Source organism: Canis lupus, chromosome 34 (genome assembly GCF_011100685.1).
Source record: "Canis lupus familiaris isolate Mischka breed German Shepherd chromosome 34, alternate assembly UU_Cfam_GSD_1.0, whole genome shotgun sequence".
Classification (NCBI taxonomy): Eukaryota; Metazoa; Chordata; class Mammalia; order Carnivora; family Canidae; genus Canis; species Canis lupus.
The window spans coordinates 11586332-11614045 of record NC_049255.1 but is presented as its reverse complement, the minus strand read 5'-3'; the positions used below and the strand labels follow the sequence as shown (position 1 = coordinate 11614045).

The 27714-nt window shown below is 61.6% G+C and overlaps 1 protein-coding gene across 1 annotated transcript; it reads left to right on the top strand.

Annotated features, from left to right (window-relative positions):
* Nucleotides 1–22982, top strand: NKD2 (NKD inhibitor of WNT signaling pathway 2). Its single transcript, XM_038583365.1, is given in 10 exon segments — nucleotides 1–46; nucleotides 436–515; nucleotides 18078–18138; nucleotides 19281–19408; nucleotides 19589–19684; nucleotides 20112–20259; nucleotides 20480–20564; nucleotides 21176–21303; nucleotides 21624–21912; nucleotides 21914–22982. Coding segments are annotated over 10 exon segments (1317 nt in total). The 5' UTR covers nucleotides 1–21; the 3' UTR covers nucleotides 22191–22982.
* Nucleotides 22983–27714: the final 4732 nt, after the last annotated feature.

Below are 27714 nucleotides of genomic sequence, written 5' to 3'. Positions count from 1 at the left end.
CGCGGCGCCCGGAGCGCGGCCATGGGGAAGGCGCAGTCCAGGCTGGGTGAGACGCGGGCGCGGCGGGCGGCGGGCGGGCGCGGCCACTCCCCGGCCCCCCCATCCCCAGCGCGCCCGCCGGCCGCGGCCCCCGCAGCCCCGCAGCGGAGAGAGAGCCCCGAAGGTGAGCGCGCGGGGCGGCGGCCGGACCCGAGCGCAGAGCCTGGCGCGTCCGCGCTGGAGCCCGCGGCTGGTGGGGACGACGCGCGGGGTCCCCGGGAGTGCATAGGTGCCCCCCCGCCCCCCGACCGGCCTGAGCCCTGAGCCCTGAGCCCTGAGCCCTGAGCCCTGAGCCCCGCGCTGGGGCACGCGGAGCTGGGGTGGGCGCCCGGGGCTGACGGCGCGTCTCCTTCCCCCGCGGTACCGTTTCCCGCGCGTCCGCTCGCGGGGCGGCAGGGGACAGCTCCGTGGTGCCCGCGTTCGCGAGCGGCTGCAAAGGCACGGAGGAGGCCGAGCGAAGCACCAGCGGCAAGCAGGTAGGCTTGTGGGGGCAGAGGCTGCGGCGGGGGCGGGTGGGGGGGCGGGGTAGGGGGTGACCCCTGGCCCGAGAGAGAGGCAGCTGGACCCAGAGCCTGTCCCTCCCCAGCCTCTGAGTCTGAGCTGGGGTCTTGTGGCACCAAGCCTCAGTATCCCATTGGAGGTGGGGGGCGGCTTGGCCCTGTGTTAGGATTGCGCGCTTGCGCTGTGAAGGTGGCTGGGGTTTGAGGCCACCACGCCTCCCATCCGCGAGCTGGGTGACCGCTGGCCTGCAGGGGGGCTCCAGATGGAATGGCTGAGGGTCCCAGACCGCAGGACCAGGTTGACCCTGAGAGTGGGTTTGAAAGTCTAGAAGGAGAGAACTGCCCCAGCCTGGGGTACCAGGGGGACCTGGGGTAAACTAGATGGGCACATATTGGCCAAGCAGGACAAGGTGGTGCTTGCACAGTGTTGGCTGGATCCCTGTTGGTGGCCACACCAGATGGCTGAGACCTCCAGGGGCCTGAAGTCCCCCACAGGCAGAGCACACCAGCACATGGGGATGTCAGCCCCCTCTTAGGAAGGACCTTTTCCTGGCCGGTTGGTAAAGAGAAATCTAAGTTTGTTTGCAAACGCTTGTGCAGCGTTCTGAGGAGGGGCTCAGATAGGCCCTGAGATGAGCACATGCGAGAGTGGCAGCTCCAGCTCTCTGGGGGTGATGTTTTTGTGCACATCAGAAAGGCAGGAAATACTTTTTAAGGCATTTTCTGGGTACATTGTTGTAACATTGGATGGACATGTGCTCCCTGCGCCCGGGGACCAGGGCAGGAAGGCCCAGAGAGCAGCGGGGGGCCGGCTCTGCATCTTCTCAGCCTGTTCCCTTTGCCTGAGGGAGGGAGGGAGGGGCCCGTAAGGCTCGGTCTCTTTGTGATCAGTCACCTGCGTGTGCACTCACATCGCGCTCAGGCCTGGGGTCCTTCTGGGTGCCTGGCAGGGGGCCTGGCACTGTCCTCTCAGTCCTTAGAGGTGTCTGGGTAAGTGTGCTCATTTGTTCAGAACGTGGCAGTGACTCTTCAGGGGTCCCCCCCACCAGCAGGCCTGTGAGAGCCTGGAGCTGGGGCCCTGAGGGTCTTTCAGGCGGACAGATGCCACACTCTTGGAGCATTTCTAAGAGTGCTGAGGGGTGTGGCTTGGGTTGTTCTCTTACTATTTTGTCCTCTCCTGTGGCCTGCATGTTCATATTGCTCCAAAACCCGTCTATTGAAACCTAGCCCCTTAGGTGACGGTGTCAGGAGGCAGGGGCTCCGGGAGGTGCTCAGGGCACCAGGATGGAGCGCTGATGGCAGGGTCAAGGCCCCTACGAGAGGCCCCAGAGAGGTAGGTTCCTGTCCCCTCTGCCATCTGAAAATCAGAAAGGGGCCTCACCAGACATGGGATCTGCCCTCGCCTGGACCTTGGGCTTCTAGCCTCCAAACTGCGAGAACTAAATACATTTCTTAGCCGCCCAGCCTGTGCCATCAGGGTGCTTTTAACACCAACGTACAGAAGAGCAAACTCTCAGAACAGGATGTCCTTGCGTTATACACACTTTGGTTTTAGGACAGCAGCATGGCTTTTACTCCTTCATTCGGCTGTGGGGTGTGAGCCTTTGGCCAGGTTCGCCTCCTGCTGGCAGAGGTGCACAGGGTCCCTGCTGCCACCACGTCACTGAGCTACCCTGGGGTAGTTCTACCCACCTCCACCACACACCCCTGCTCCTGGTTCTGCCCCTGGAAATTGCTCGGTCAGGGACACTGGGCGGTCTGGTCCTATGTCCCTCCTGCTTCTATCCCAGAGTTCTGCAGCCTTCTCTCTGTGTGGTGCCCAGAAGTGTGTCACGGCCCCTGTCCCCCCAGGTGGTGCCCAGGGGAGGCCAGCCTGGGACGTGCAGCACACCCGGTGGGGTGGGGGCCATGCTCCTTTTCTGAAGTCCACTCTGTGTTTCCATGCACACTGTGTCCCCTGTGTTGCACAAGAACTATGGCTGATGACCTTGTGGAACTTAAGTGTGTGTCCACGTGCTGTCGCCTGTTCTCCTCTTCCCCCAAAACAAAGGAACTGAGGTTGGTTTTGCCAGTGATGCTGCTCCCGGTGCCTGGTTGGTTCTCGTCTGACACACTCGTAGGTATTAGTGTTTTCTAGGCAGGTGGACTGGCTGCTTCTAGGTCTAGAATACAATCCAAGAGTCTGCCTCATGGACTCTGAGAAATGCTGCTGTTTGATCTTGGCAGAATCTAATCGCTTGCCCGCTTTTGGCCAGGGCTGTGCCAGGGGATGTGGGTGCTGGCGGGTTCAGCACGAGGTTCTAGGGATGGGGAGCAGCTGAGGTCATGCATGAAAACCACAAGGAATGAGGGCAGCAAGGTCGTGGTCACAGGGGAGACAGCCAGTGGTCAGCAGGGTCGTGGTCACAGATGGGAACAACCTCGGGGCAACAGGGTCATGGTCACAGCGGGGACAGCCAGTGATCAGCAGGGTCGTGGTCACAGGTGGGAACAGCCTCAGAGCAGCAGTGTTGTGGTCATGGTGGGCATAGCCAGTGGTCAGCAGGATTGTGGTCACGGGGGGGAACAGCCAGTGGTCAGCAGGGTCGTGGTCACAGCAGGGACAGCCTCATGATTGCAGGGGGGACAGCCAGTTCCTGTTGGAACTGTTCCCTAGGGATGTGAAAGGTGTGACCTGTGACCCTGATCGTCTTGGTCTGCAGGGATGCCTGTATGTATGTATGTGTATGTGTGTGTGTGTGCACGCGCTGAGCCCAAGAGGGGCCAGCCAGCACTGTGGGGTCCCTGTGTCCCCAGATCTGGCCTGACACCACCATAAGGGTTTGGGTCGTGTTTCCTGGAGGAAGCTGGACCATCCTCTTACATATGCACCAGGCCCCAGGACACTTGATGGTTCATCTTCCTCGAGCTGATCAATAGCTGATCAATAGCTGATCGATGCAAGCACATGCTGGAAATGCCTTAGAACCAAATATTCTAAGATAATCCTATAGAAGAGCCACCTGGGGCACCTGTGCTGGTCACCTGGGGCTGCTGTAACCAGGTACCACACGCCACACAGACATTCCTTCTGCCCTGTTCTAGAGCCCCAACATCCACAATCAAGGTGTCCACAGGGCTGTGCTCCCCTGACGGCTCCAGAGGATGGTGCTCCCTGGTCTCCCCAGCAGGGCAGCAGGCGCCCCTGCCCGATGTCAGCCTGGGTCTGCACGTGGCCTCTTCCCGTGTCTGTGTGTCCCCTCCTCCTGACAAGGACACAGGCCACTGGCTGGGATCAGCCCAAACCCAGCACCACAGTGTCCTAACCAATCACTGGGCACAGACTCCATTTCCAAATAAGGTCTCATTCGGAGTTTCTGGGGGGCATGGGCTGGGGGGGCACTGTCTGGCCCTACATGTCACCCACGGATATGCAGAGGCAGGATGCACCCTTTGGACGTCGTGTGGCCTCACAGGGATTAGCCGTCGTGGGCAGGGCTCTCTGTCGAGCATGCGGTGGCACCATGCATCCGCGGAGGCCCCCATTCGGAGCACCCGAGAACCGCCACCCTGGGTGACAGCGGGAGCAGCTGATCCCAGAATGCAGCTATAGGCTCGCTCTGCTCTGGAGGGTGGGCGCCGCGAAGCTCGGCAAGCACACGGGCCTCTGGTGTCCAGAGGAGCTCTCGGCTGAGTGGAGCACCAGGGTTGTGCTCCCCGAGGCCCCCTGGTCAGCTTGCGTGTTCTCCCGCCGCCAGCTGGGAGGGAGGGCGGCTGGCAGGGGCTCCGCCCAGGGAGTCTGTTAGAAGCAGGACTGCGACTCAGTCACCCGCACCTGTGACAGCTGGAACGTGCTCAGGCTGCTTTCCGGGCACTGACTTACGTTGCTCAACTAGAGGAGCATCATGAGTGCACTGCGGACCCCAGAAACCCCTGGGCCCACAGATTCTGAGGGGTTGCCTGTGCGCACCAGCACTCCCAGGGTTCCGGTCTTCCACCCAGACCCCCCTCCCTGCAGGACACCCGCCCGCCCCCACGTCAGCATTGGGCCCTCGTCCTCTGCCTGTCCCACCCATCCTGTGCCTGGGGGACCCATCAACTCGAGCTCTTTGCAGTGGGCCAGAATCGGCCATTTCCACCCCTGTCCACTGCGACCCACTCCCCATGCCCTTCCCTCCTGCCAGTCCTCCCCCACGCTCCTCCCCCACCAGAGGTGAGGGGGCCTTTGGGACACAGAGGTGATGCCAGCACCTCCTCAGTGACAGTCTGGGAGACTGACACCTCTCACCTGGCCACCTCTGAACCTGCTCAGTGGCCCCCACTCTGCTCCTGCCTCCTTCCTGGTCCTGCCCCAGGTTCTTGGCATGTGCCACCCTCTGCCTGGAAGCCCATCCCCACAGCTCAGCTCACTGCCTCCCCTCCTTCAGGTGTCCATTCACACTTCACCTCTCTGGAGGCTTTTAAGACCCTGGCCTGGAACCTGCGGGCCCTCTCCGCTCATTTCCCTCCCAGGTGCTGGGCTGGTGCTCCCCAGATACACACCATGGGCTCTCGTGGACTCAGTTCTGCCTCATTTGTGCAACTTGACCCCAGGTGCCCCTGCACGATGCCTGGTGTGTGGGGTCACCCTGTGCGTCCGCGTCATTGAATTTCCACTCGAGGAGAGAGCCTCCCTCCTTTGCCCTCTGCTCCAGATGCGCCCCTGTGTATGACAGCGAGCTGTTCAACAGAGTGCTGGCTGTCATCAGGACCCTCACCAGGGGCTGCCTCTGCTGAGAAGCCTGGGCGACACTGGGTGCAGGGCCCGGTGGGGACCCCACACCCTTTCTCCCAGGCTCCCCGCTTCTGTGCTCGCTGGAATCGGCTCAGGCGGCAGGCAGCCTGGCCACAGCCGGAACAGGAAGGATTTGTTTTCCTTTGGTTCAGCAGCGTCTTCCAAGGAAAGCGTAACTAGTTTTGAGCTCTAGAATCTGAGGCAGGAACAAGCAGGGTGTGGTTTAACCCAGAAACTGAACCTGGAGATCACGTTAGCACGGCCATGCAGCATCTGGATGATGGGCATTCAGAGCATGGCCAGGAGGCTGCTCTGCCCGGCCCTCAGCCTGGGGAAGGTGAGGCTGTGCCCACTGCGGTGGCCGGCCCTCCCTAGGCCTCCGCCTTCCTGTAACCAGGGGTCTCAGGTCCCAAGTCCTGTCCCTCTGGGACTTGTCCTCTTGCAGAGGCTCAGGGGCAGGAGAGGCCCCGTGTGGCTCCCTCTACCTTCTCCCTCTCTCCTCCTGACCCTCCAAGGACAAGTCTATCCTTCCCTGTGGGCCAGGGCCTGGCTGGGGGAGGGGGGACAGGCCCTCCTCCTGGCACCTCCACACTGTTCCTCCCACTGAAGCTCCTCCCTGCAGGCTCTGGTCTGCAGCCGCCCTTGAAGGTGGCCTGTTCCTTGCCTCCCCTGCTCCCCACCCCCACCTGCTGCCTCCGCCCACTCCCTGCCCCCCATCTCCACCCCAACCTGCTCCCACCCCCTTTTCTCCCCACCCCCTCTTTTCCCCACCCCGCCTCCCCTCTTCTCCACTCCCCCCTTCTCCCCTCCCCGCCTCACCCACCTGCCCCCACCTGCTGTGCAGACAGCCTCAGTGCCTATGGTAGGCCAGCCCAGGTGTGTCATGGGAAGGTTTCAGGTGGCACTGACCTCTCTGCTGACCCGGAGTGCTGCCCATAAGCTAACACATGGCACATTCTGGCACATTCTTTGCCTCCTGCAGGTAAGGTCAGGATTTCATGCTCAGTGTCCGGGAGCAGGATCGTGCCCACGGTTCCATCCTGGGCACCTGGCCTGTCTGACCAGCACCCTGTCCCCAGTGCCTGTCCACTCCTTAGGGCATCAGTGTGCCTCACATGACCCAGGAGTGTCTGTACAGCTGCCCACTGGTCTTGTCCACCAGGGTGATGCCAGGATTAAACTCCTGAGCTGTCTTCCCTACCCTACGTCCACGCCTCTGTCTGCCCAGGACAACTCTGCATGGCTCGGCATTTCCGCCAGCTGCTCAGACCATCCGAGGTCGAGAACCTCTTGTCCTTGGCCAGGCCATGCACATCCCCACCAGTGCCGGCTTCTCACGGAGCCTCTGCCCCTTTGCTGCCCGTGGCCAGGTGAGCATCCTGCACCTGGAGCTGCCCTGCTCCCCCCATCGACCCCCACCCCCTGACTTCCCCCTTCCTGGTGTCCTGCTCTGTGGGTTTCATGTGTCACTTCCGGCCCACCCTGCCCGTGAATGTCTGACCTGTCGGGGCCTCTGGACAGTCTCCCCACCTGTTCCAAAGCCCTGCTCTCCCACCTGCCCATGTAATCCATCTCCCCAGTACCCCCAAGCTGTGCCCCTCGGCCCAGCTGGAGCTGGGTTTCTGAGGTCCCACAGGCCCTGTGTTCCTCCCCGGGTACCTTCTGCATACCTGCCCACTCTGCACCCTCCAGACCTGGGGGCCCCTCCTGGATGGACTGGATCCTCCTCCACCCATGCTGGGCCTGCTCAGACCTGCTCCTTCTCTGCACTTGGCCACAAGCCCCCATGGGCAGGCTGGACTGCAGAACCTTCTGGGGCCCTCCTGCACTACAGAGCCTTGCCCACAGGGTACAGAGTGACCCTGTCTGCTCTGGGGGTGCTTCAGGCTTGGCCTTCATTTGCCCAGGAATCCTGGAGCCTGGCTTTCCAGATATAGAGTAGGCTTTCCAGAAGCATCTTAATACAGCTACACTTGTTTTGATAAATTCTTTGGAAATGGGGTGAACACTGGCAGCCAGCCCCACACGAGCTCCGGATAAAAGCTGCTCTGCAGGCTTCCTGTGCGGAGTCTCGAGGTCAGAGGGTAACTGCCCCCTTCCTCGCTCCTTGTAGGGAGGCGGCTGAAAGCTGTCTCTGCGAGGTGGGGCCCTGACCAGCCAGTCGGTACCCATCCTCAGCCTGCACCTCCCTTGTCCTTTAGTGGAACCGTGCGAGGGCCTCCTAAGGAGGGCGGCATTCCAGAAGGCCGCCAGCAGTCACAGGTCTGTCTGTCTGCGAACCGACAGAGAAGTGGGAGCATGGTTCTGCGCGCTGCCCCGTGGGGACCAGGGCGTGCCCAGAGGAGGCAGCGTGTCCCTCGTTAACGTCCTGCACACCTTGGTAGCTCTACAGGGCACAGTGGGCTCTCTGGCCATCTGCTTTGCTTGTTTGCCTGCGAAAGCCTCTTCCCTCGGTGGCAGACGGGTTTGAGCCTCTGCCCCCAGGGGCCACCCCCACGGCTCTCCTGACGGGCGGAGCATGGGGCTGCCCAGTGGACACCCATCCCCCTTTGGCCGCCCATGTACCAGCCCTCCTGTGAGCACCTGGGGTCCCTCCTGGCCTCTGCCTGGCTCAGGTTTTAGAGCCTGTACCACAGCGTGACTTGAAAACCCCAAACGGAAGGTGCCCAGGATGCCCACAGCGGCAGGAGGAGCGTGTGGCCAGGCGCCTGCCTCCCGGGTGTCCAGGGAGGGTGCCAGGGCCGGGACAGCCACCTGCAGAGCACACCGAGGTCCATGTGCCACAACAGCAGTGGCCGTCCACTCGTAGCCACACAGCAGGTCAGACATCAGGCCTCCGATGTGGAAGCACCTGGGGCTCACTCAGTGTGGCCAGGGGCTGGGCCAGAGGAGCTCGCCGAGGCCATTGCAGGGTGCTGTCCTATGGGCTACAGTCCAGCTGGCTGTCCCTGTGGCCCCCACAGGGCTGAGGCCTCAGGTTCCCCATCTGTGGGTGGGAATATGGGGCCGGATACCTGTCGAGTAGGCTGGGCATGGTCTCTATCCGCACTGCCCACAGGGTCGCTGCTGGCCACGTTGGTGCTTGAAATGTGGCTGATGCAGCAGATAAATGGATTTATAATGTGGTTCCATTTTCATAACTTCAAATGTAAAAAGTGACGTGTGGCCGTGGCTGCCAGGTGGTCAGCACAGCTCCAGGAGGCTCCATCTGGAGGGTAGCAAGCCCCTGTGTCTGCTTCCTCTGCAACTGGAGTCGGAGAAGGTGGTTTTCATGTACTTCAAGGAATCATCTACCAAATCAGTGCAGAGTGTGTTGCAGGGGCTGCAAACCCCTGCTCATCTCTGAGTTTGCTGGACACTGGGCTCTTCCGATGTAAGAGGCAAATCCGATCATTAGCGCTGGTGTTTCTGTAGTTTATCTCTTGGAGGCGGACGACATGTTCTCGGAGTGTGAATGTGGAAATAGGGAGGCACACCATTGGAATGATGCACAGCGTGCCTCCTGGGATGAGGAAACGCTTCACTGAGCGTGAACGTGGTTGGGAGGCCCAGGCCGCCCTCTCCCCAGCCAGGATCATGCGTTGCCTTTCACAGCGCAGGGGAGAAGGCCTTCCTTGGTGGTCCTGTCCTGGGAGAAATCCAGCTCATGCCACGTTAAAGTCGTGGGGACGCTGGATCACAGCCCACGGTGGATTCCACTCGAGGGAACATGGACAGAATCTTGATCAGTCGACGTTTTGGTGTCTCGGCTCTTTCCAGACCCTCGTGTAAAAATGTCCCTCGTAGGGCAGAGTGCCTGAGCCTGTGGACGAGAACCGATGTCACCCAGGCCTAGACTCCACAGGCATCGGCTCTGAGGGCCACCCATGCCTGAAAACCAATGCAGGAGGAGATTAATCTGGCCGAGATGCAGGGACCGGGTCTGCCCTCCACCTTGCACAGCATGTGTGACACAGCGATGCTCAGACAGCAGGCAGTGTGGGCGGGGATCCCTGAGAGGCTGAAGCGCCTTTAAGTTCCCAGGCCACTGGAGAGCGGGTGTCTGTGCAGGGGTCCCCGCAGGTCCCCAGTGGGGGCTGATCTGCACGTGGGTGAGAAGTTGGGAAGGGGCCGCTGAAATGCGTGGACACCCCAATTCCTGGGGTCCGGACAGTGTGGGGGCTTAGTCCCCCCTAGGGCTGACCCAGCCCCACCCTAACGAAGCTTAAAAGGGACCTCCATCCAAAACAATGCACGCGTAACAAAACACAACGCTGTCTGTAAAGAAACGGCCCAAACCACACACGGTGGAAATGTCCAGCACAAGTGAAACTGTCCAGGCACATGCACAGCGGAGAGAGCATGACCCATACCCTGAAGAAAATCCACCAATACAAGCAGATTGAGCCACGACGGGATGGGCATAGCACACAGAGGTGCTAAAACGGGTTATAGACATACCTGCGTGCCCAAGAGGACAGGAAGATCGTAGAAAACGTAAATGCAAGTTCTAGACATGGAAGCACAGCATCAGAGTGAGCAGCGGTGATGGGGCTGCTGGCAGGTGGATGCAGCAGGAGAAGAGATGAGGCACCTGGGAGCCAGGGCAGTGCACATGGCCCAGGATGGAGCACAGAGGGCAGAGGGGCCTGACGGTGCCATATGCACAGGGCTCCCCGACTGCAGGACCCCCAGCCCCAGGAGGGGCGCAAGCAGGTACTTGAGGAAACGTGGCCCCAAATCAAAAATTTGATAAAAACTCTAAACCACAGGCCCAGGACACTCCATGCATTCCAAGCAAATAGAGAAAACTGTGTCAGGTTGTATGCACGACAGTCAAATTGCTGAAAGTCCGTGATAAGGAGAAAGGTTTTAAGGCAGCCAGAGAAAAAAGATTTCTTTTTTATTTGAGAGAGAGAAAGAGAACACACAAGCAGGGAGGAGAAGGAGAAGCAGGCTCCCCACTGAGCAGGGAGCCCGACATGGGGCTCGACCCCAGGACCCCGGGATCACGACCTGAGCCGAAGGCAGATACCTCTCCGAGTGAGCCTCTCAGGCGCCCAGAAAAAAATATGTTTAAATCTCGTGGCAGGAGAGCAGGACCGGAGGGAGCTGAAGCTTGCCCTCCTGACATGCATTCATGGGACAGGGACCTATTGGCGGCTGCCAGCATAATCAGGACAACTCCTCAGCCTCCTTTCCCCTTCCCTGGGAAGGAAACCAAGGCACAGCAGGGGTAGGGGATTTGCCTGGAGCCATACAGCCCAGACCCGACGGGCAGGCGGACCGTGCAGAGCTTGTGCTCCACCCAGCAGGCCTGCCTACCCTACCACACAGGTCACTCTTGGGTTGGGGAGGCAGCAGGCCCCCGGGTGAGCGCCTGCAGTGCCAGGGGCACACCCGGGAAGCCAGGCGGGGTCAGCCCCAGGTCAGAAGGCAGTGTGGCCAGGCCTCCTGCGAGATCCGTGTGTATTCACCCTGGGAGCCACTGTGCCTGTCATCCCCTGACGGCCAGGATAGGCTGCAGGCCTGTGTGTCCTGAACTCGGGGCTCATTTGGGCACCTACAATTTCTTTTTTAAGTCGAGATCCTTGCCTAAGGAAGACCTATGCGCGTTTCCTCCAGATGTGAGAGGGGCAGTAGGGCGCCCGTGCCCCGTTGAGCTCAGGAGCTCCTGGCAACAACCACAGAGCCAGGTAGGGGGCATCCACCACGTGACAACCTGATGCCAGGAAGGTGCTTTCAAAGGCAGAAATGGTGCCTGTCAGGTTTGCCAGAGTAGCTCGGTCCCCGGGGTCCCGGTGCTGTGACCTGATCCCAGTGCTTCAGCATTTCCAGCCTGTGTTTCTCTGCTCAGCGCTTGCACTGCGTGGTAACATATGGAGCCTCTAAGTTAAAATAAACAAAACCCCCCAAAATGAACTTAAAATGCACGGGTTCTTTTCCAACTTTGGAATTAGGCTTCCTCTGAGTGGAAACATAAGGGTTTAATACAAATGAAAGGAAAAGCAAGTCCGGGGGTTCCCACGGGAGAGTCGGAGGGAGGGGAGCTGGATTCGGTCTGCCGTTGACACCTGGTGCTTTCAACCTCGTCTGCACAGGACGGGGCGGGCAGGCAGGGTTCCCGTGTGGCCTCTGTGGCCCCTGTGGCCAGGAAGCTCAGAGGACAGCAGCAGGATTTGCAAGGCCGGTTACCCGTGATTTTCCTTCTTCTGTGGAATTATGAGTCATTAACTCTGAAGAGCCAAACAGCAGCAGGCATGTCTGGGAGAAGAAAACCAAGTCGGCAGATTAGCTGCTTCTCTGACAGTTAGTGCTAAACAGAAAACAGAATTCCAGTGTGCTGAGAACGGAAGTCACTGAAGACATTTTTGGCATATTTATGGTCCCATCTCAATTGTTTGAGGTAGAATATGTGTATCTGTGTGTGTGTGCCTGCATATGCATGTGTGTACATGTGTACTATGTACGCCTGCATGTGCATGTGTGCAACTGTGTGCAGTGTGTACCTGCATACGCATGTATGTATTGTGCTGTGTGCATAGTGTGTGCATGTGCCTACCTGTGTGCCTATGTGTATGTGGATGAGTTACAGTCACACACGTGTATATACTCACATGCATGTGTCATCTGTGCTGAAACACCCCACCCCCCGGCTCCCACCCCAGCAGCCAGATGTTCTTCTGAATGAGGTCTGGACCTGGAGGGGCGTGGATGCCCAGCAACAAGCATGCAGTTTGGGGCTCGCGTCCTTATAGGTTTTGTGTCTTTCCGCGTGGCTCACATGCACCACAAGTACCTGTCCCCAGGCTTGGGGGAGAGTTCTGGCCCCCAGGTGTCTGCAGTCGGCTTCTAACTGATAGCTGTGATGACGCCTTAGGTGGAGTATCCCACCTCGGGCTGCCTGAGTCCACCCCTGGTGATGCACTCATTACCGTGCAGTTGGGCGGCCGCTGGGCTGAGTCTCCCACAGCATCTCCCGGGTGCGGGTTTCCAGCCGTTCCTGCTGCGGGCTGGACAGCCATCCTCCAGCCCTCGTTGGGGTCTTTAGGGACTCTCTCGGGGGTCTGGGCATTTGGGGGAGAAGGGTGCTGTTAATCCCCACAGACCAGGGTAGGTGGGGTATGTAATATATCCCATATCTTAATAAAACAAGCAAAATTATGGCAAACTGTTGGGGATGAGACAAAGGGAGAGCCAGAATCGTTTTTGGTGCCTGGCCTCATTCGGGAAGTAGGTTCCAGCAGAGCGCTGGCACGTGAGCACAGACTTATTTATTTCAGGAGACCCTTTGATCCAAATTACTGCATTTCTAGACATAAATCCCAAATTTGGTGATTACAAAGTCTGATTAAACAGTCCTAACCAAGAAGTACTGATGGACAAAATCTGGAAAGGCCCCTTTCGGATCTTGAGGACTTGTAATTTTGGAAGAAAGAACCGGAAACCATGTGCGCTGGTGCGGGAAGCCGGCGGCCGCCTCCCTGGGAAGCTGTGGCCTCAGGGGCCGATCCCCGCCGCCACCTCCGGAGTCCAGCGGCCTCGGCGGGGCCTTCTGGGCTCAGCACTCGCGTTGGCGTCGTCAAGCCCGTGGAACTGCTTGTCACATCTGAAACTGTTTAGCCGTGGAAGCAGCGCAGCGCACTTCAAAGCCGCCGCTGCTGCTCCAGATTCCAGACGTGCTGGCGGGTCGCCTGAGTCAGGCTCCGTCCCCCCAGGGTGACCGGGCAGAAAGCAGACCTCTGCCTCCCTTTCAGGTGTTTCTTGTCACAACAGGCCCTGCGAGGAGCCCAACTCCGTGGCCTTAGAAGCCTGGGGGCAGCTGCTCCCCAAACCTCCCATCTGATGGCATTCGAAAGCACCTCGATTCCTGGCAGGCAGGAGGGGCTTCTTTTCATTGGAGGCTTAGAGGCCGTGGCCCCATGGCCGGGCTCCCATCCCCTCCCTACCTGCAGCCTCCCCCTTCCCTCAGTCCTGGTCCACTCTGGGGCCCTACACTCCTGACCCTTGACCCTGACACCTATCCTCACTCCTCTGGGGGACCCTGGGCCTGCCCTCTGCCTCTCCTCATGTGGCCCAGTCCTACATGCTGACCCCAAACTCCCCAGCTCTCACCCTATGTCTGGCACCCGACAACCCAAGCAATAGCCCAAATACTCCCCAGACTGCCCCAAAGTGGCCTTGGCAACCTGCTGTGGAAGCCTCCTGGTGCCCTGGGGGACCCCCCACTCTGGACCTCTTCCCTGCAGCCCTCAGCCTCCTCTCTGAGGCCCACACACCCTCACTGCCCGGCCACCACCTGGCCACCCAGCAGCACCTGGGGCTGCGACCGCTGAGCTGTCCTGGGGGCTCCTGGCACCACAGCCCTTTGCCTCTGGGAGTTCCCAGGCCGCTTGGGGGCTGCTGCCTGCAGAAGCGGGAGGGTAGGTGGTTGTGAGGGCTCCCGGCCCTCAGCCACCCTGAAGGCCCGTCCCTGCAGAGCCACCTGCTCCACCTGTCGGGTCAGAAACTGGGCCAGGCCAGGCCATGGAGAGGCGCTCTATGAACCGGGGGCACCATCTTCCCACTGCATGGGGACATGGGGCCAACAGCTCCTCCGGGTGACATCTGTGTTAAAGGTCCATCTCAGGCCACCCTCCCCTAAGGGTCTGGGGAGCCCCAGTGGCTGTCACTTCAAGAGCAGTTCTGGAAAATACCAGCAACACACCTGCCTGGGTGGTTCCCCTGCTCCCCCACCCCGAGCTCCCTCCTTCTCCTCCTACCCCCACCTGTCCTCCTCCCCTCCCACCCCCTCCTCTCTCCTCTCTGCTGGACTCCCTACCCCACCTCCAGCCCACCTCCCCTTGAGGGCCTTGCATGCAAGGAACAGGCCAGTATTTCCAGGAGGCTCTAGGTCAGGAGGGGACCACTCTGCATGTTTTAATGCAAATGAAGGGGCAGTTCACAGCAGCGAGCAAGGGTGGCTCCTGTGAGGTAGAGGGAGGGTCACCTGTGCCAGCAGCCCAGCCCTCCATGGGGACAACAGGATGTCCTCGGATCCTTGCTCTTGCTCCTCTGGACTCACACAGGGCCACTTTCTGGGCGGGAGTGAACACTGGCCCCATAGAACACAGATTTCTTGGGCAAACCTGCAGAGTCCTCTTGGAGTTTCAAAGCAGACACACAGCCACCACCTCCAGCCCATCTGTCCCCAATCCCATGAACCTGGCTTTGAGGCAGGAGCTGTGTCTCTCTTGCTCATGTGGCCTTGTGTTTGCAGCAGACCCATCCGGGTGCACTCTATGGAGAGCAGGTGAGAGCAGGTTCGGAAGCCAGCGCTTTAACAGGTTGAGAAGGAAGGCGCGAGAGATGCAGCGACCCGGCCTGGCCTCACTTTCCTGGGGCCTCTCCAAGAGTCCGGAGATGGATTTCCAAGGAAAACAGACAACCCTTAAAACCAGGAGTGTTTGCTAAATCACAGATGCACCGACTTCTCCAGGAGTGTAGGAACATTGAAATTTGAAGAGCAGGCTCCTTCTGGAGAGGCTGTTTGCATCACGAAACGGTTCTCCTCCCAATAACCCTCCCACCCCCCACACTGTGGCCTTAACCAGGAGCTGGTCCCCTCACACTGCAGCCGATGGCCCAGCACTGCCACGGTTCCAGTGGCGTGGGGGTCTCCCAGGGGCGGGGCCATGGCATGAGGTCCCTGGGAGCCTGTGGCTGGACCTCCTGGCTGAAACTTTCAGGGGAAGCCAGGAGCAGAGATTTTCCTTCCAAACTCCCAACACCTCTGCACCCACGGGCAGCTGAGGCGGCAGCTGGCAGGCTCACCAGGACCAGTCTAGGTGGGGGCCACCTGCTGGGGGGAACCAGGACTTCAGGTCTGTATGGAGGCTTAGGGCAGAGTCTCAGCAGGAGATGTGGATGGTGGCCTCTTCTGAGAGGTGAGAGGGACAGGGACCAGGGATGGGGATGGCACCCTGGGGACTGGCAGCCGAGGCCACGGCCACCGAACCGTGACTCGTAAAGCAGGAGCTGAGCAAGTAAAGCATCAGAGTGGACCCTGCCCCTGTTCCTGGCTGTGAGTGGGTGTGGCCGGGTGTGCTGAGCCACCAGAAGTCCCACGCAGTGGCAGCGGGGACAGAGCCACCCCTTATCTGCAGGAGGCAGGGGCTCCTCTGGGGAGGGGGCATCCCCGCAGGCAGGGGGGCGGCAGGCCAGGCCTAGTGGTAGGTTTGATGCGACCCAATTACAGCTCTCGGCCCCGTTTAGCCAGAGTAGCACAGCTGAAAGGGCGTTTCTGTGTGACCAGGAGTCGCCGGTTGCGGGGACGCGCTCCAGCTCTGGGTCTCGTGCCCCATAGTACCCTGGGCACAGCATGGTCACAAGGCAGGCCCTGGGGCTCTGGCCACTCTGCCCGTGACTTTAGCTCCTTCGTGCAGAGTTGCCGTGCACACGTGGGCCTCATCCTTAGGTCTGAGGACATTAGGTCCTGCTCTTCTTTATACTTCTGCGATTGTGGTGGACATGCAGAGTGCTCAGTTGTGGCAGAAGCATCTAGAATCCTGCTGGTTCTGAGCACTGACCATTAGCCTGGCAGGGGACCCTGCGGGATGCGTGGAGCAGGGTAGTCAGAGCCTGGGGACCTTTTGCCAGGCTGCTTCCCTGTCCACACAGCTGGGGCCCCTGGAGAAAGTGATGGGGGCTCCCCCGCACCTGGCCCCAGACCCCCAGCCTGGGCCTCAGCTGACCACCGTCTGCAACATGATTTCTGTCCCTGTGTTCTACTGACATAATCCTGCGGTGTCCCGTCCTTCCCAGAGGAGGCCACCCTGCGTGGGCCATGGCCTGAGACTCCAGGCACCACCCCGCTGAGGGACCTGAGAGCACGCGGCAGGGGTGGTGGAGGCAGAACCACCGCACGGCACCTCGTTTGTTTTCTGTGTGCCCAGCACTCTGGCGGGCCCCTATGATGCCCGGTGATCTCCTGTAGCCCTTGTGATCCCCTGTGATCCCCCATGGTCTCCTGTGGTCCTCTGTGGCCCCTGTGGTCCCCTGTGATCTCCCATGGCCCCCTCTGGTCCCCCTGGTCCCCCATGGTGTCTTGCAATCCCCTGTGGTCCCCCGTGGTCCCCTGTGATACCCTGTGGTCTCCTGTGATTCTGTGGTCTCCTGTGATCCCCTGTGCTCTCCCGTGGTCCCCTGTGATCCCCTGTGGTCTACCATGGTCTCCTGTGATCCCCTATGGTTCTCTGTGGCCCCCATGATCCCCTGTGATCCCCTATGGTCTCCTGTGATTGCCTATGATCCCCTGTGGTCTCCTTTGGTCCTCCATGGCCCCACTGGTCCCCTGTGATCCCCTGTGGTCCCGCATGGTTCCCTGTGATCCCTTGTGGTCTCCCATAGTCTCCTGTGATTCTGTGGTCTCCTGTGATCCTGTGGTCCCCCGTGGTCTACTGTGATCCCCTGTGATCCCCTGTGGTCTCCTGTGGTCTCCTGTGGTCACCTCTGATCCCCTGTGGTCCTGGGCCAGTGCAACCATGCCACCATGGGCTCCGGATGCTTTGGGTGAGCCATGAGGAGCAGGGAACGAGGCTGCTCTGTGGCTGTTTGTGGCCTTGTCTTCCCGCCATTGGCCCCTCAGCTACCCATGCCTGCCGAGGTGCCCTGGACAGCTTGTACACTTGACCTCCCCGTGAGAAGGCTTCTTATTCCGACTGTCTAGGGAGCAGAGGAGAGCTGGAGGGCGGGGGTAAGTCTGGCCCACATGCTGCCCACTGTGGCGCTGACCTCAGGCCCACTAGTGGAAGGGAGTGAGTCCCAGTCCCCTCCCACTGCCCATAGCCTGGGGTGGCAGTGGATCTGTCTGGAACCTTCCACCATCCCTTGCCAGGATCCTGACTGTGCTGTGGCAGTGGGATCCCCATTCCTCCCTGCCTGCTGCCTGTTGGGCCTGAGCAGCTAGGGTGTCAGGTGCCCTTGGGGGATGAGCCCCTGGGCTCCTTGCCAACCCGGGCTCCAGGCTGAGGTCTGCAGCCCAGGTGACTCCTGTTGGGGAGAAACGGTTCTGTTGGGGCCAGGAAGACTCTAGTCACGTATCAGAGGGGCTGTGTCCATGCACAGCATGGCCCATGCTTCCTGCCCTGCACCAGGCTCAGAGCCAGAGACGCCGGGCAGCACGGGACGCCAGCTGCCTGCCAGCCACCGTGCGGAGTGCTCTGGTCCCCGGGGTGGCCATTTCCACGCCTTCCAGGCACCCTTTGGTTCAGGGAGGCTTCCCCGATGACATTCCCGCTTCTTTCTCCGTGTTGTTTACTTCCTGTGAATCATCTGACACCGAGCGAACTTCCATCCTGCAGCTAAAGCACCCTTCTGACGTGCTGGGATCTGTTCCCACTTTGCCGTGACTGGTCCTGGGACAGACTAAGGTGGCCGAGGGGCTTCGGTGTGGCAGCCCCCCACCCTGTGCTTCCCCCCTGCAGCCTGTGCTTCCTGCGGGGGGCCCCAAGTGCAGCCAGCACTGTCCTGAGCCCAGGTTCCCCGCCAGAGGCTGGGGGCCTCAGGCAAAGGCCAGGCCACTCGTCCAGGGCACGCAGGGCTCCTTTGGCAGCAGCTGCCATGGACGTGGGGCTGATGGAGCCGGACAACACCTTGGGGGGCTGGGGTGCTATCTAAAATCTGAGGCTCAGTGGGGCGTGGACAGGTTGGTGTTTCTGGGCCCAGAGCAGGTGACAGTCCGGGAGGCTGGAGTCCAGTCCTGGCGCCTGGGGCTCATGCCTGGTCTGCTCCACTGAGCCTCGTCTTACTACCCTGTCCTCCCATAGGAGCCGCCCAGCGGGGACCTGAAGGAGGGACCTTTCTGGGAGGACCAGTGCCCCTTAGAGGGTAAGCCCACCCCACCGAACCTCACCAAGTAGCTGTATCCAGAGCCCACGCCCGAAAGCTGCCCTCACAGCCACTGGGCCCCTGATAACAGGGATGGCGTGCTGTGGCCTGTCCTGCCCAGCCCAGCCCCATTCTAGAGGCTGATGGCAGGTGCAGATGAGCTACACATCCCAGCAGTAAAGGCAATTTGGTCTTCAAATACACTCGGGCATACATTTCTCCTGGGGCTCCTTACATGAATTAGGAGATTGGGGTTTGGACCTAGGGATCTGAGAAGCAGAGGATGGAGTCCGAGGGGCCCCTGACCTTTTATGTCTTTGGAGCACCCATGAGCCCATGTACACAGGTGGGACGGTCTGGCTTTGTAAAAAAGCCTCTTGGCGAGTGCACAGGTTGGGTCTGGGTCTGACGTCCTGACCCGAGTCCCCAGCACACCTCTGCACCTGTGGCAGAACAGATCCCACTGTGGAGTGCGATGGGCGGTCATCAGAACTGCGTCATTTGGGGTGCGAGTGGTGTGGGTACATGGAGGCTGACCAGGAGGGTGTGACCAGAGTGACCCTTGTAGCTGGGGCCCCAGGCCCTGAGCCCCTTACCCACTCTCACCAGTATGAGGGCTTATACGCAGCCACTGAGCTGGAACAGGCCTGAGCTCCTATCCCGGAGGATAAATGAGCCCAGCAACACCAATGCGTGTTGTCTCTCCATCCCCAGAGCCTGGGGACAAAGGGCTGTCCCGCGGACACTCAGCGCACAGACACGCCCCTGGGTCCTGGAGTCCGGGGAAGCTGGACCATGTGGGTCGGGGGCAGCAGGACGATGCAGTCGCCCTCCCAGAGGCCCCTCGGGTGGGGTCATCCTGGCCTGCCTTGCAGGGGCACCTCCTCCTCACCTGGGCGCCAGAGCTGCTGCTGCCCGGTGGATGGGGGGCAGGGGCAGGACTGCACACCTGGCCCCAGCTAACCCCAGTGGGGCCGCCCTCCCCTCTGACGGGGCCCTTCCTGCCGCCAGCTCTGAGGGTGCGATGGGGGGGGTCAGAGGCTGGCCAGGACTCCGGGGCTCCCTGGCCCCTGCACTGCACCCTTCTGCCCACCTCCTTGCCGGGCCCAGAAAAGATCCTCCCCAGCCCTGTCCCCCTGCAGTGGCGCTGCCCCCTGAGAAGGCCGAGGGCCGCGAAGGCACAGGACAGCTCTCCAGCTCGGGGGATGGAGACAGAGCCTCAGGCCACGAGGGCCCACGGGGGCTGGGCAGGAAGCCGCTGGACCTCAGTGTAGGTCTTTCCCCTCCCCCACCCCGTCCACATGTCCCCCTCTGTCCACGTGACCCCATCCATCCACGTGACTCCTCCGACCCATGTGACTCCCTCCGTCCCACATGCCCCCCTCCATCGTGCCCTCCTCTGTCCCGTGTGTCCCCCTCTGTCCCACATGCCCACCTCTGTGCCCCCCAGGCGCTCCAGTGTGACGTGTCGGTGGAGGAGGACAACCGTCAGGAGTGGACGTTCACACTCTATGGCTTTGACCACAGTGGCAAGGCCACCAGGGAGGTGCTGTGACAGGCTGCCCACAGGGAAGGGCTCTGGAGGGAGGAGAGGCTGGGGCTCTCCCAGCAGGCAGGCGGGGAGGGCTAGGGGGGAGCAGCTGTCTGTGCTGCTTCCTGGAGGACCCCCCCCAAGTAACATCTGGGCTTCAGTCCCCAGGGCTGGGTAGTGGGGGCTCAGGGGGTGCCCCTGCGCTCCCCTCTGCTGGCCCCTGTGTGTGGGGTGACACAGTTCATCTGGTTGCTTAGTCTTCTGAACTCAGAATCGGTGTCAAATGTAAACTGTCCACGAGGTGTGATCCCAGGAACAGCAGAGCTGCCCCTGGGACAGCAAAGCCGCTGAGACGGCAGGGCTGGGGGGGGAAGGCCGCCCGCAGGCAGCGGAGCGCCCTTGCCTGGTCCACCTGTGTCGCTGATGTCACGGCCATGCTCAGGACATGTCCAGCCTGATGCACACCATCTACGAGGCCGTCGATGCCTCCATCAACCACTCCTCTGGCAGCAGCAAGACCCTCCGCGTGAAGCTGACCGTCAGCCCTGAGTCTTATGGCGGGAGAAAGGACAGCCCCCCCACAGGCCAGGGTGAGGGGCTGCCCTGCTCGGACACCCCGGAGACCCCTCATTAGACAGCAGCCCACCCGCCCCCAGGGGCAGCCCCTCCCGCACACCCTGTCCCCACCGTGCTCACTGTTCCTCCCTGTTCAGCTGTTGGCGCCCCATCCCTTCTGAGGGCAGCCATCAGGTGAGTGAGTGTGGGAGTGAACTGCTGTGGATGAGGGGAACGCCCTGCTGCCTCTTGCAGACCGGGAGCCCCCTCGCTGCAGGATGGAGGCTGAGCTCACCGAGGACCCCAGGGGAACCGACAAGAGGCCATCTGCACACACCAGGTGAGGGGCTGGGGTCCGGCTACATCCTCTGGCTTGTCCTCTGTGGGAGCAGCTGGCCCACCCCTTGTCGCCTGTAGGCCTCAGGGCTGTCCCTCAGGACAGAGCCACCAAGCCAGGCACCTAGGCGCAGAGGGCGGGATATGGCCACAGCACCCAGGCCCTGCCCGCCAGCAGGGTGAGGGCACTGCCTTGGGGCCCCCCTGGCAGCTGGTGCTCGGTGTCTGAGAGGCAGGCAAGGTTTGAGGGCTGTGGTGGGTTGGCCTGGAGATGCACCCTCTGCCATGATCCAGCACCCTGGGGTTCCCATGGTCACCTGGAGGGTGCAGGGTGCTGACTGCTCTCGGCTGCAGGTTCTCATGCTGCAGCTCTCCGAGCTCTGCAGGTGTTCCCGACGGTGGTGCTGAAGTGTTGTTGGGGCCTCCGGGGTGGCTGGGGACCTTGCTGTCCTCGACAGCTTTATTCCTGCTCCCCTGTGGGGCAGTAAGTGCCCGTCAGGGCCCCTGCCCAGGACCCCGAGTCCACCCACAGCAGGCACCCCTTCGTCTCTGAGTGCCTGCTGTCGCCTTGTGCGGGGGCGAGCACTTGGGCCCTCATCCCCGTGGTGCGTGCAGGAAGCCCAGTGCCGAACCCCACCCCTGCTGCGAGCGCGGCCCATACCGTGTGGACGAGAACACAGAGCGGAGAAACCACTACCTGGACCTGGCCGGGATAGAGAACTACACATCTAAGTTTGGACCTGGTAAGTCCTGGGGACTGGCCTGCACCCAGGCGGCGAGGCCCTGGGTACAGACGCCTCAGGAACAGGAGCCATCCCCAACCCCCCGGCCGAGTGTCGTGGGGGCCTTGTGACAGACCGCACTACAGCATTGTGTCCAGGGTGGGCACCCTGTTTAGGTGTGTGGGGGCGCATCTGCTCCACAGTGAGATAGATGTCCTTGGGCCTGCCACGGGTCTCACCTGGGCCCCAGGATTCCCCCACCCCGGGTCTCACCCACCCAGGGCCCCATGTCCACAGGGTCCTCTTGTGGGTCTCACCCACCTGGGGTCCTGTGTCCGCAGGGTCCCCGCCGGTGCAGGCCAAGCAGGAGCACCCGGGCAAGGCCGCGTACCCCCAAAGCCGATCCCGTTCCCAGGAGTCGGATACGCACTCTGCATGGCACCGCAGGTCCCAGGTGCTGGCCGACCCCCCACTGCTGGCCTCAGAACCCACCGTCAGGGCCCTGGATGTGCAGCCCCGAATGAAGGGGCTGGAGAAGCCGCTCCTCAAGTCCCCCAAGGGCTCAGGGAGGCCGCCCGGGGCGCCCAGCGGGGGCAAGCCCGGGAGAGCCTTGGGCTACTACCTGCCGGCCTGCCGCGCCCCAGGCCCCACAGGACGGCCACCACCCCCCGCCGCCCCCGCCGCAGCCCTACGGCCACAAGCGGTACCGGCAGAGGAGCAGGGAAGGCCACTCGCCGCTCAAGGCTGCGCTGGGCCAGCCGGTGGTGCTGGAGCACGAGCTGGTGCGGGACCTGCCGGCCACGCTGGCAGGGGAGGGCTGTGCGGTGCCCACGGTCCAGCGCCACGAGCACCACCACCACCACGAGCACCACCACCACCACCACTACCACCACCATCACCCGTCCTAGGGTGTGCACGCGGCGCCGGGTGGGGGCCCCACTGAGGTGGTGCCGATGGACCCTGCCGGAAGGCCCCCTGCCCGTCCCCATCCCTCCCCGCCCGGTGCCCGCACGGATGTCGTGTCCAGAGAACACGTGGGATGTGCCACTGGCAGCTCAGTTACGAAGCTGTTTTCTATAGCCCTGGGAACTGTGCGTAAATATCGCTTCTGTTTGCTTCCACCCGAGGCCCCGTGGAGTTGGAGGGCTCCGCTCTGACGCGCGTGTGGGGCATATGGGGTGGTGAGGGTTCCTGGTCAGGCGGCCCTCCCTATAATTTATTCATTACAAAAGTCAGAAGGGGTGGGTGGGGGTAGCTGTCCCTCCTCATGCAGCCGCTAAGCACTGCCAGGCAGAAGGGGGGCAGCCATGCGGGACGGAGAGATGGCGGGAGGCGGTGGGGACAGGGGTGAGGCTGGACTGGGGTCTGCAGGAGGCAGCTTCTGGACTCGCGTGCCCCTGGTGTCCTCAGTGGACACGGACGTGGGCAGCAGGCAGGTGGACACGACACGACCAGGCTTTGGGGCAGTTCCCCTTTGGGAAAGCACAATTCCTCTGGGACGTGAGGCTGCCCCGGGGGTGCGGGCAGCGGTCCCCCGGCACGGGAAGCTACTGCACCTTTGTCCCCAAGGAGCAGGTGGGCTTCCTGGTGACCTGTGACTGTGCGGGTGATGTCATGTCCTGGGTGCTGTGCTCGTGTGGGGCATTGGTGGTGGAAGCGTGAGATCCCCCAGGCCGAATAAAAATACGTGCATTTTGGAACGTGTCACATCCTCTTTTAAAACAAGATTTTCAGAGAGATACACTCGTTCCACCTGTGTCAGCCAGCGTGTGGCCACCAGTGTGCAGAGCATCTGCCCTGCCGGTGGCCGGGGAAGCGCGTCTGTGCTTGATCACACGCAGAGGAAACACACGCACACACGTGCACACACGCAGCTCCGTACTTATGGATGTCCCTCCCTCCCCCCCACACACACTTTACTAGTTAAAAACCTAAGCTCCAAACTCGGCTCATAATGAGACATTTGGCACCACATCCGGGGCCGTGTGGACCAAGGCTGACGTGGAGACAGTCGCTCTCTGGAAACCAGAATGTGTCTGGAGGCCCCAGGAAGCACCTGCCACTGCTCTTCCTGACATCCAGGGGCGTGCCTGCTTGAACAGTCTTGGGATTTCTAAGTATCTGGTGTCTCCCCCAGGGCCCCCACAGCACCCCCACACCTGAGAGACCTCCCACACCACCCCCTGCCCCTAGGAGACCCTCACAGCACCCCCTCATCCCCCAGGAGACCCCCACAGCACCCCCTGCCCTGGGGACCCCCACAGCACCCCTCACCCCCCGGGAGACCCCCACAGCACCCCCTGCCCTGCGGACCCCCACAGCACCCCTCACCCCAGAGGACCATTCTCTATTTTGTTTCCTCATTTCTGTCCAAAGCCTACATGTTTCTCTGCACTCGGGGACCTGGGTGTCCCCTCAGCACACTAGCCTCCCCCACACCTGCTGCCTGGATCGGCGTTCCTGTCTGCTCCTGGGCACCAACCCATTAGCTCCCTGGGGCCCTGACCTTGTCCTCGGTACCAGGAGGGTCAGCACACAGGCATGAACCAGCCACGAGTCTCAGCCCGGAAGTGTGTGTGTTCGAGAAGCCTCGCTCCAAGCAGAGCTCCTTCTGGCCTCATGTGACCTGCCGTCGAAGTGCCCACGGAGCCTGGAAGGGACAGGGGCCCTGAGGTCCAGGGGAAGTGAGAGGCCTGGGTGCAGCTGGGGAATGCAGGTGGCAGTCGGGTGGCCGTTGGGGGCGGGTGGAAGGGCCTAGAATGCCTGCTGGGAATCCCAGGAGGGGTGTGGGGCATTGGGTGGGGCTTTAGCTGGAGAGTTTGGGGAACAAGTCATGGTTTTGGATGTCGGGGTCTAGGAGCACCGGAGGAGGGAGTAGAGAGCCAGAGGCACCTGGGGAAGGTGAAGGCACCGCCCACGATGACCACTACATGCAAGACAGTCGCCTGGTCAGCCGGGGAGGGTGGGGAGGGCAGCACCAAACCCCAGCGGGGAGCTGGGGAGGCAGACGGCCCCTGGGCTTCTGCGGCTTCGTGGGCTGCATGCTCCCATCAGACACTGGCAGCGCCCCCGTAGAGCGGAGGGTAGGACCCAGACAGGGCCGCAGCTGTCCGGGAAGGACAAACGCGGCAGGGCAGTCCCCCCCAGTGCACCTCTCACCCCCAAGTCCCGGGGTCTCGGTGTGGTGCCGATTCCGGCAGGTCTGTGAACAGGCATCCCTGACAAACTCCCCGGTGATCCTGAGCCACTGGTCCAGACCCACCCCACAGACTCGGCTCACCACGCCCGAGAGACCCTGCTGGACCCCAAGGCCCATCTCTGCGCCTCTGGCCGGGGAACTCCAGCGTTGGAGCTGGCGGCCACTGCTGACTCCTGGGGGGAGGGCGCGTGCTGAAGGAGGGCATGTACACCCAGAGTGGCTGGCGGGTGGCCCAGGGCAGCCCCGAGAGTCTGGGAGCAGCTTCCTGTGGAATCTACCGGAAAACTGCCCAAGAAGAAGAGCCAGGCACATGGAGGGTGGGAGACACTGCAGCAAAGAGGCTTGTTAGCCAGAGATGTACAGGGGTCTCTAAACCCCAGGTGCACTTGCGGCAGAGGAAGAACGTACCTAGAGTGGTGACACTGGGTGCCACAGGAGCTGGACCCAGGCCCTCCCAGAGTCCGGGAGGGGGCCCTTGTTCTAACTGGGAGCTCTGGATTTCGCCAGTCCTCCCCCACCACGCACCTTGCTGCATGCCACCGGGAGGGGCCTGAGCCCCATGGACCAGACAGACCCCAGCATGGGGTCCTGGTGGTGAGGCTCCTTCAGGTTATGTCCCCACCCACCCAGAAGCCAAGAGTCTGATCTGGTTAAGGAGCGTCTATACCACACCACCAACCAAACCGCCCGGCCCATATCATTGAGACCAGGAATGGGACCGGTGCCTCCGGGTGGCAGGGTGAGTCCTAGGGATAGAGGTACACTGACCGAACAGCCCAACTGTTAGGATGGCTGGCAGATGGCACCGAGTGAGGCTCCAGAAGCATCTTCAGATAACTTAGGATAAAGATTGGCAAAGCCTCTAGATATGAGGCCAACGTCCAAGAGCAGTTTTATTCCTGTAGTGCAGCCACTGGTTAGAAATTGATTTTTTAAAAACACTACAATGGTTCAGTTTGTGTCAACTGATCGGCTGAGGGAGCCCAGAGAGGTGGGGAGGCCTTACTCCCAGGTGAGTCTGTGCAGGTGTTCCAGGAAGAGCTGGCCTCTGACTCAGCACCTCACACGCACGTCCCCCTGCCCCGCATGTGCGTGGGCATCACCGGATCCACCCGGCCCAGAATGGAACAGAGGCAGAGGAAGGGCCAATTCCCTGTGTCTGGAGAACCCAAATACGGAGACCACTTACAACAGCACCCGAAAACACCACGTGCCTAGCTGTACAAGATCTCAACACAGACACTATGGACTTTGTCGGGAGCCATCTGGAAAGATCTAAATGGAGGGGTGTGGCCTGTGCGTGAGTGGGCCAAAGCGGGAGCTCCAAGCAGCCATCTGGTCCCGCTTGAGGTCTCGGCAGATTTCTGCACAGCGGTTGAACACTGGCTGACGTGTACGGACATGCACAAGGGTGAGGACAGGCACAGCCAGGGGCAGGTGCCAACCCTCACACCGCGGCCAGGGTAAGCAACTCGGTGCGCCAAGGTCAAAGCGAGTGACAGCGCAGGGCAGGAGGCCCGGACAAGCCTCTACAAACAGCCACTACATTTGTGATCGGGGAGGGGGCCTTCTTTTCCCAAATGGTGATGGGTCAAGTGGGTCCCCTGGAGAAACGGATGCCTGAACAACATCTCCATCCACCCCGGGTGCTGGCGGGCGGGAGCACACACTGGTCCCAGCACCCACTATTGCGGCGGGCATTGGCACGCCCTGTGACCTAGCAGCTCCCCTCCTGGGGATGCAAGGGAGGGGGGAGGCATGTGCCCTTGGGGACTCACATGGTGGGGCACCTTCAGGGATGGAGAGCCACACGGCACCTGCCACGCCTGCCTGGGCCGCTCCTGCAGGCAGATGACCTGTCGCCGGCAGGGCCCAAGCGTCTGAGCTGGAGGTGAGTGGGCCTCCCACACCCCCAACAAAGACAGAGAAACAGGACAACACTCAGCAGATGCTTCCCCAGGTGCAGTGGGAAGGGTGGTGCTGGGAGAACCACACCCCGGGTCTGGGCCCAGGCAGGGGGTGGAGCCCAGCCCAGCCCTGCAGGAGGAGGCGCGGGCCGATCTGGGGACCCTGAGCAGTGGCAGGGGATACCCTAGGGCAGTAACTTCATGGGCTCCACCAAGCCCAGAAGCTGAGGTGCAACCGTGTCCACCTGGGACTGCACCCCTTCCCTGCCCACCCACTGCGGGCCGCGCCAGGCGCTCGTTGTACCAGCCGCCTTCCCCCGCGCCCCCACATGGGCTCATCCACGTCCACTGCGCTCTCCTCCACCCTAGGTTCCCCCAACCTCCCCGGTTTCTCTCCCACTGGGCACACAGGGCCTCCTTCCGCTGGGGATTGTTTTGCGAGTTACAGGAGCTTCTTTCCTCCTTTCTCTCGTTCTGGTCCCATATTTTTTGTTCTGATGGAAACTGCAGACAAGGCTGTGCAGAAACGGTCCCTCCTGCCCTCTGGTGGAGCCATGAGGGAGGGGCTGGGGTGGCCTGCACCTGCACCTGCCAGCCTGGGTGGGCGGGGTCACCAGAGGGCGGGGTCGCCCGCACCTGCCCAGCCCAGGTAGGCGGTGCAGGAGGGGCTGTAGGCTTCCACCTGGAACAAGCACCTGCTGGCAGCACTGGGGTCAACACCCACCTCTGCACAGTCTCTAGTCGCACTGACAGAGACTTGCCTTTCCTACCACGTTGGGTTGCTCTGGGGTCTCACACTTCCAGGCCCTCCTGGGCTGCCTGGTGGAGTAGCGTCCCCCACACAACTGCCATCCATCTGCCCCCCTCTCCCCTCCATGGCCACCATCCACCTGCCCCCCACCCCTCCGTGGCTGCCGAACACCTGTCCCCACTCCCGCCAGCCTGGAACCACATCTGAACTCCAAGAATCTCCTGGGACTTGCTCGAGATGCCCAGAGGCCCACGTCACCCTGATGCAGAGTCCAGGCTTCCCTGGCCACAGGCAGCCCTCTAGCCCCTCCCTGCCCTCACCTCCATTTCCGGCAGGGCCTCCACCTGCTTGCCCCCCACTTCCTACCCTCAGCACCGCAGCCTCCAGCATCCATGCAGGAGTCACAGCTTCCTGCTGCCCCAAGACTGAAGTCCCTGCCTGGTCCTGACCCCACTTGGGGCCCCTCCCACCCTCAGGCTGTCCCTCTGCCTCAGGGCCTTTGCTTCTGCAGCTGCTGGTGCCTAGAAGCCCCCTACAGGCCCACTGACCCTCTCTGTCCTCTGCCATCTGGATGC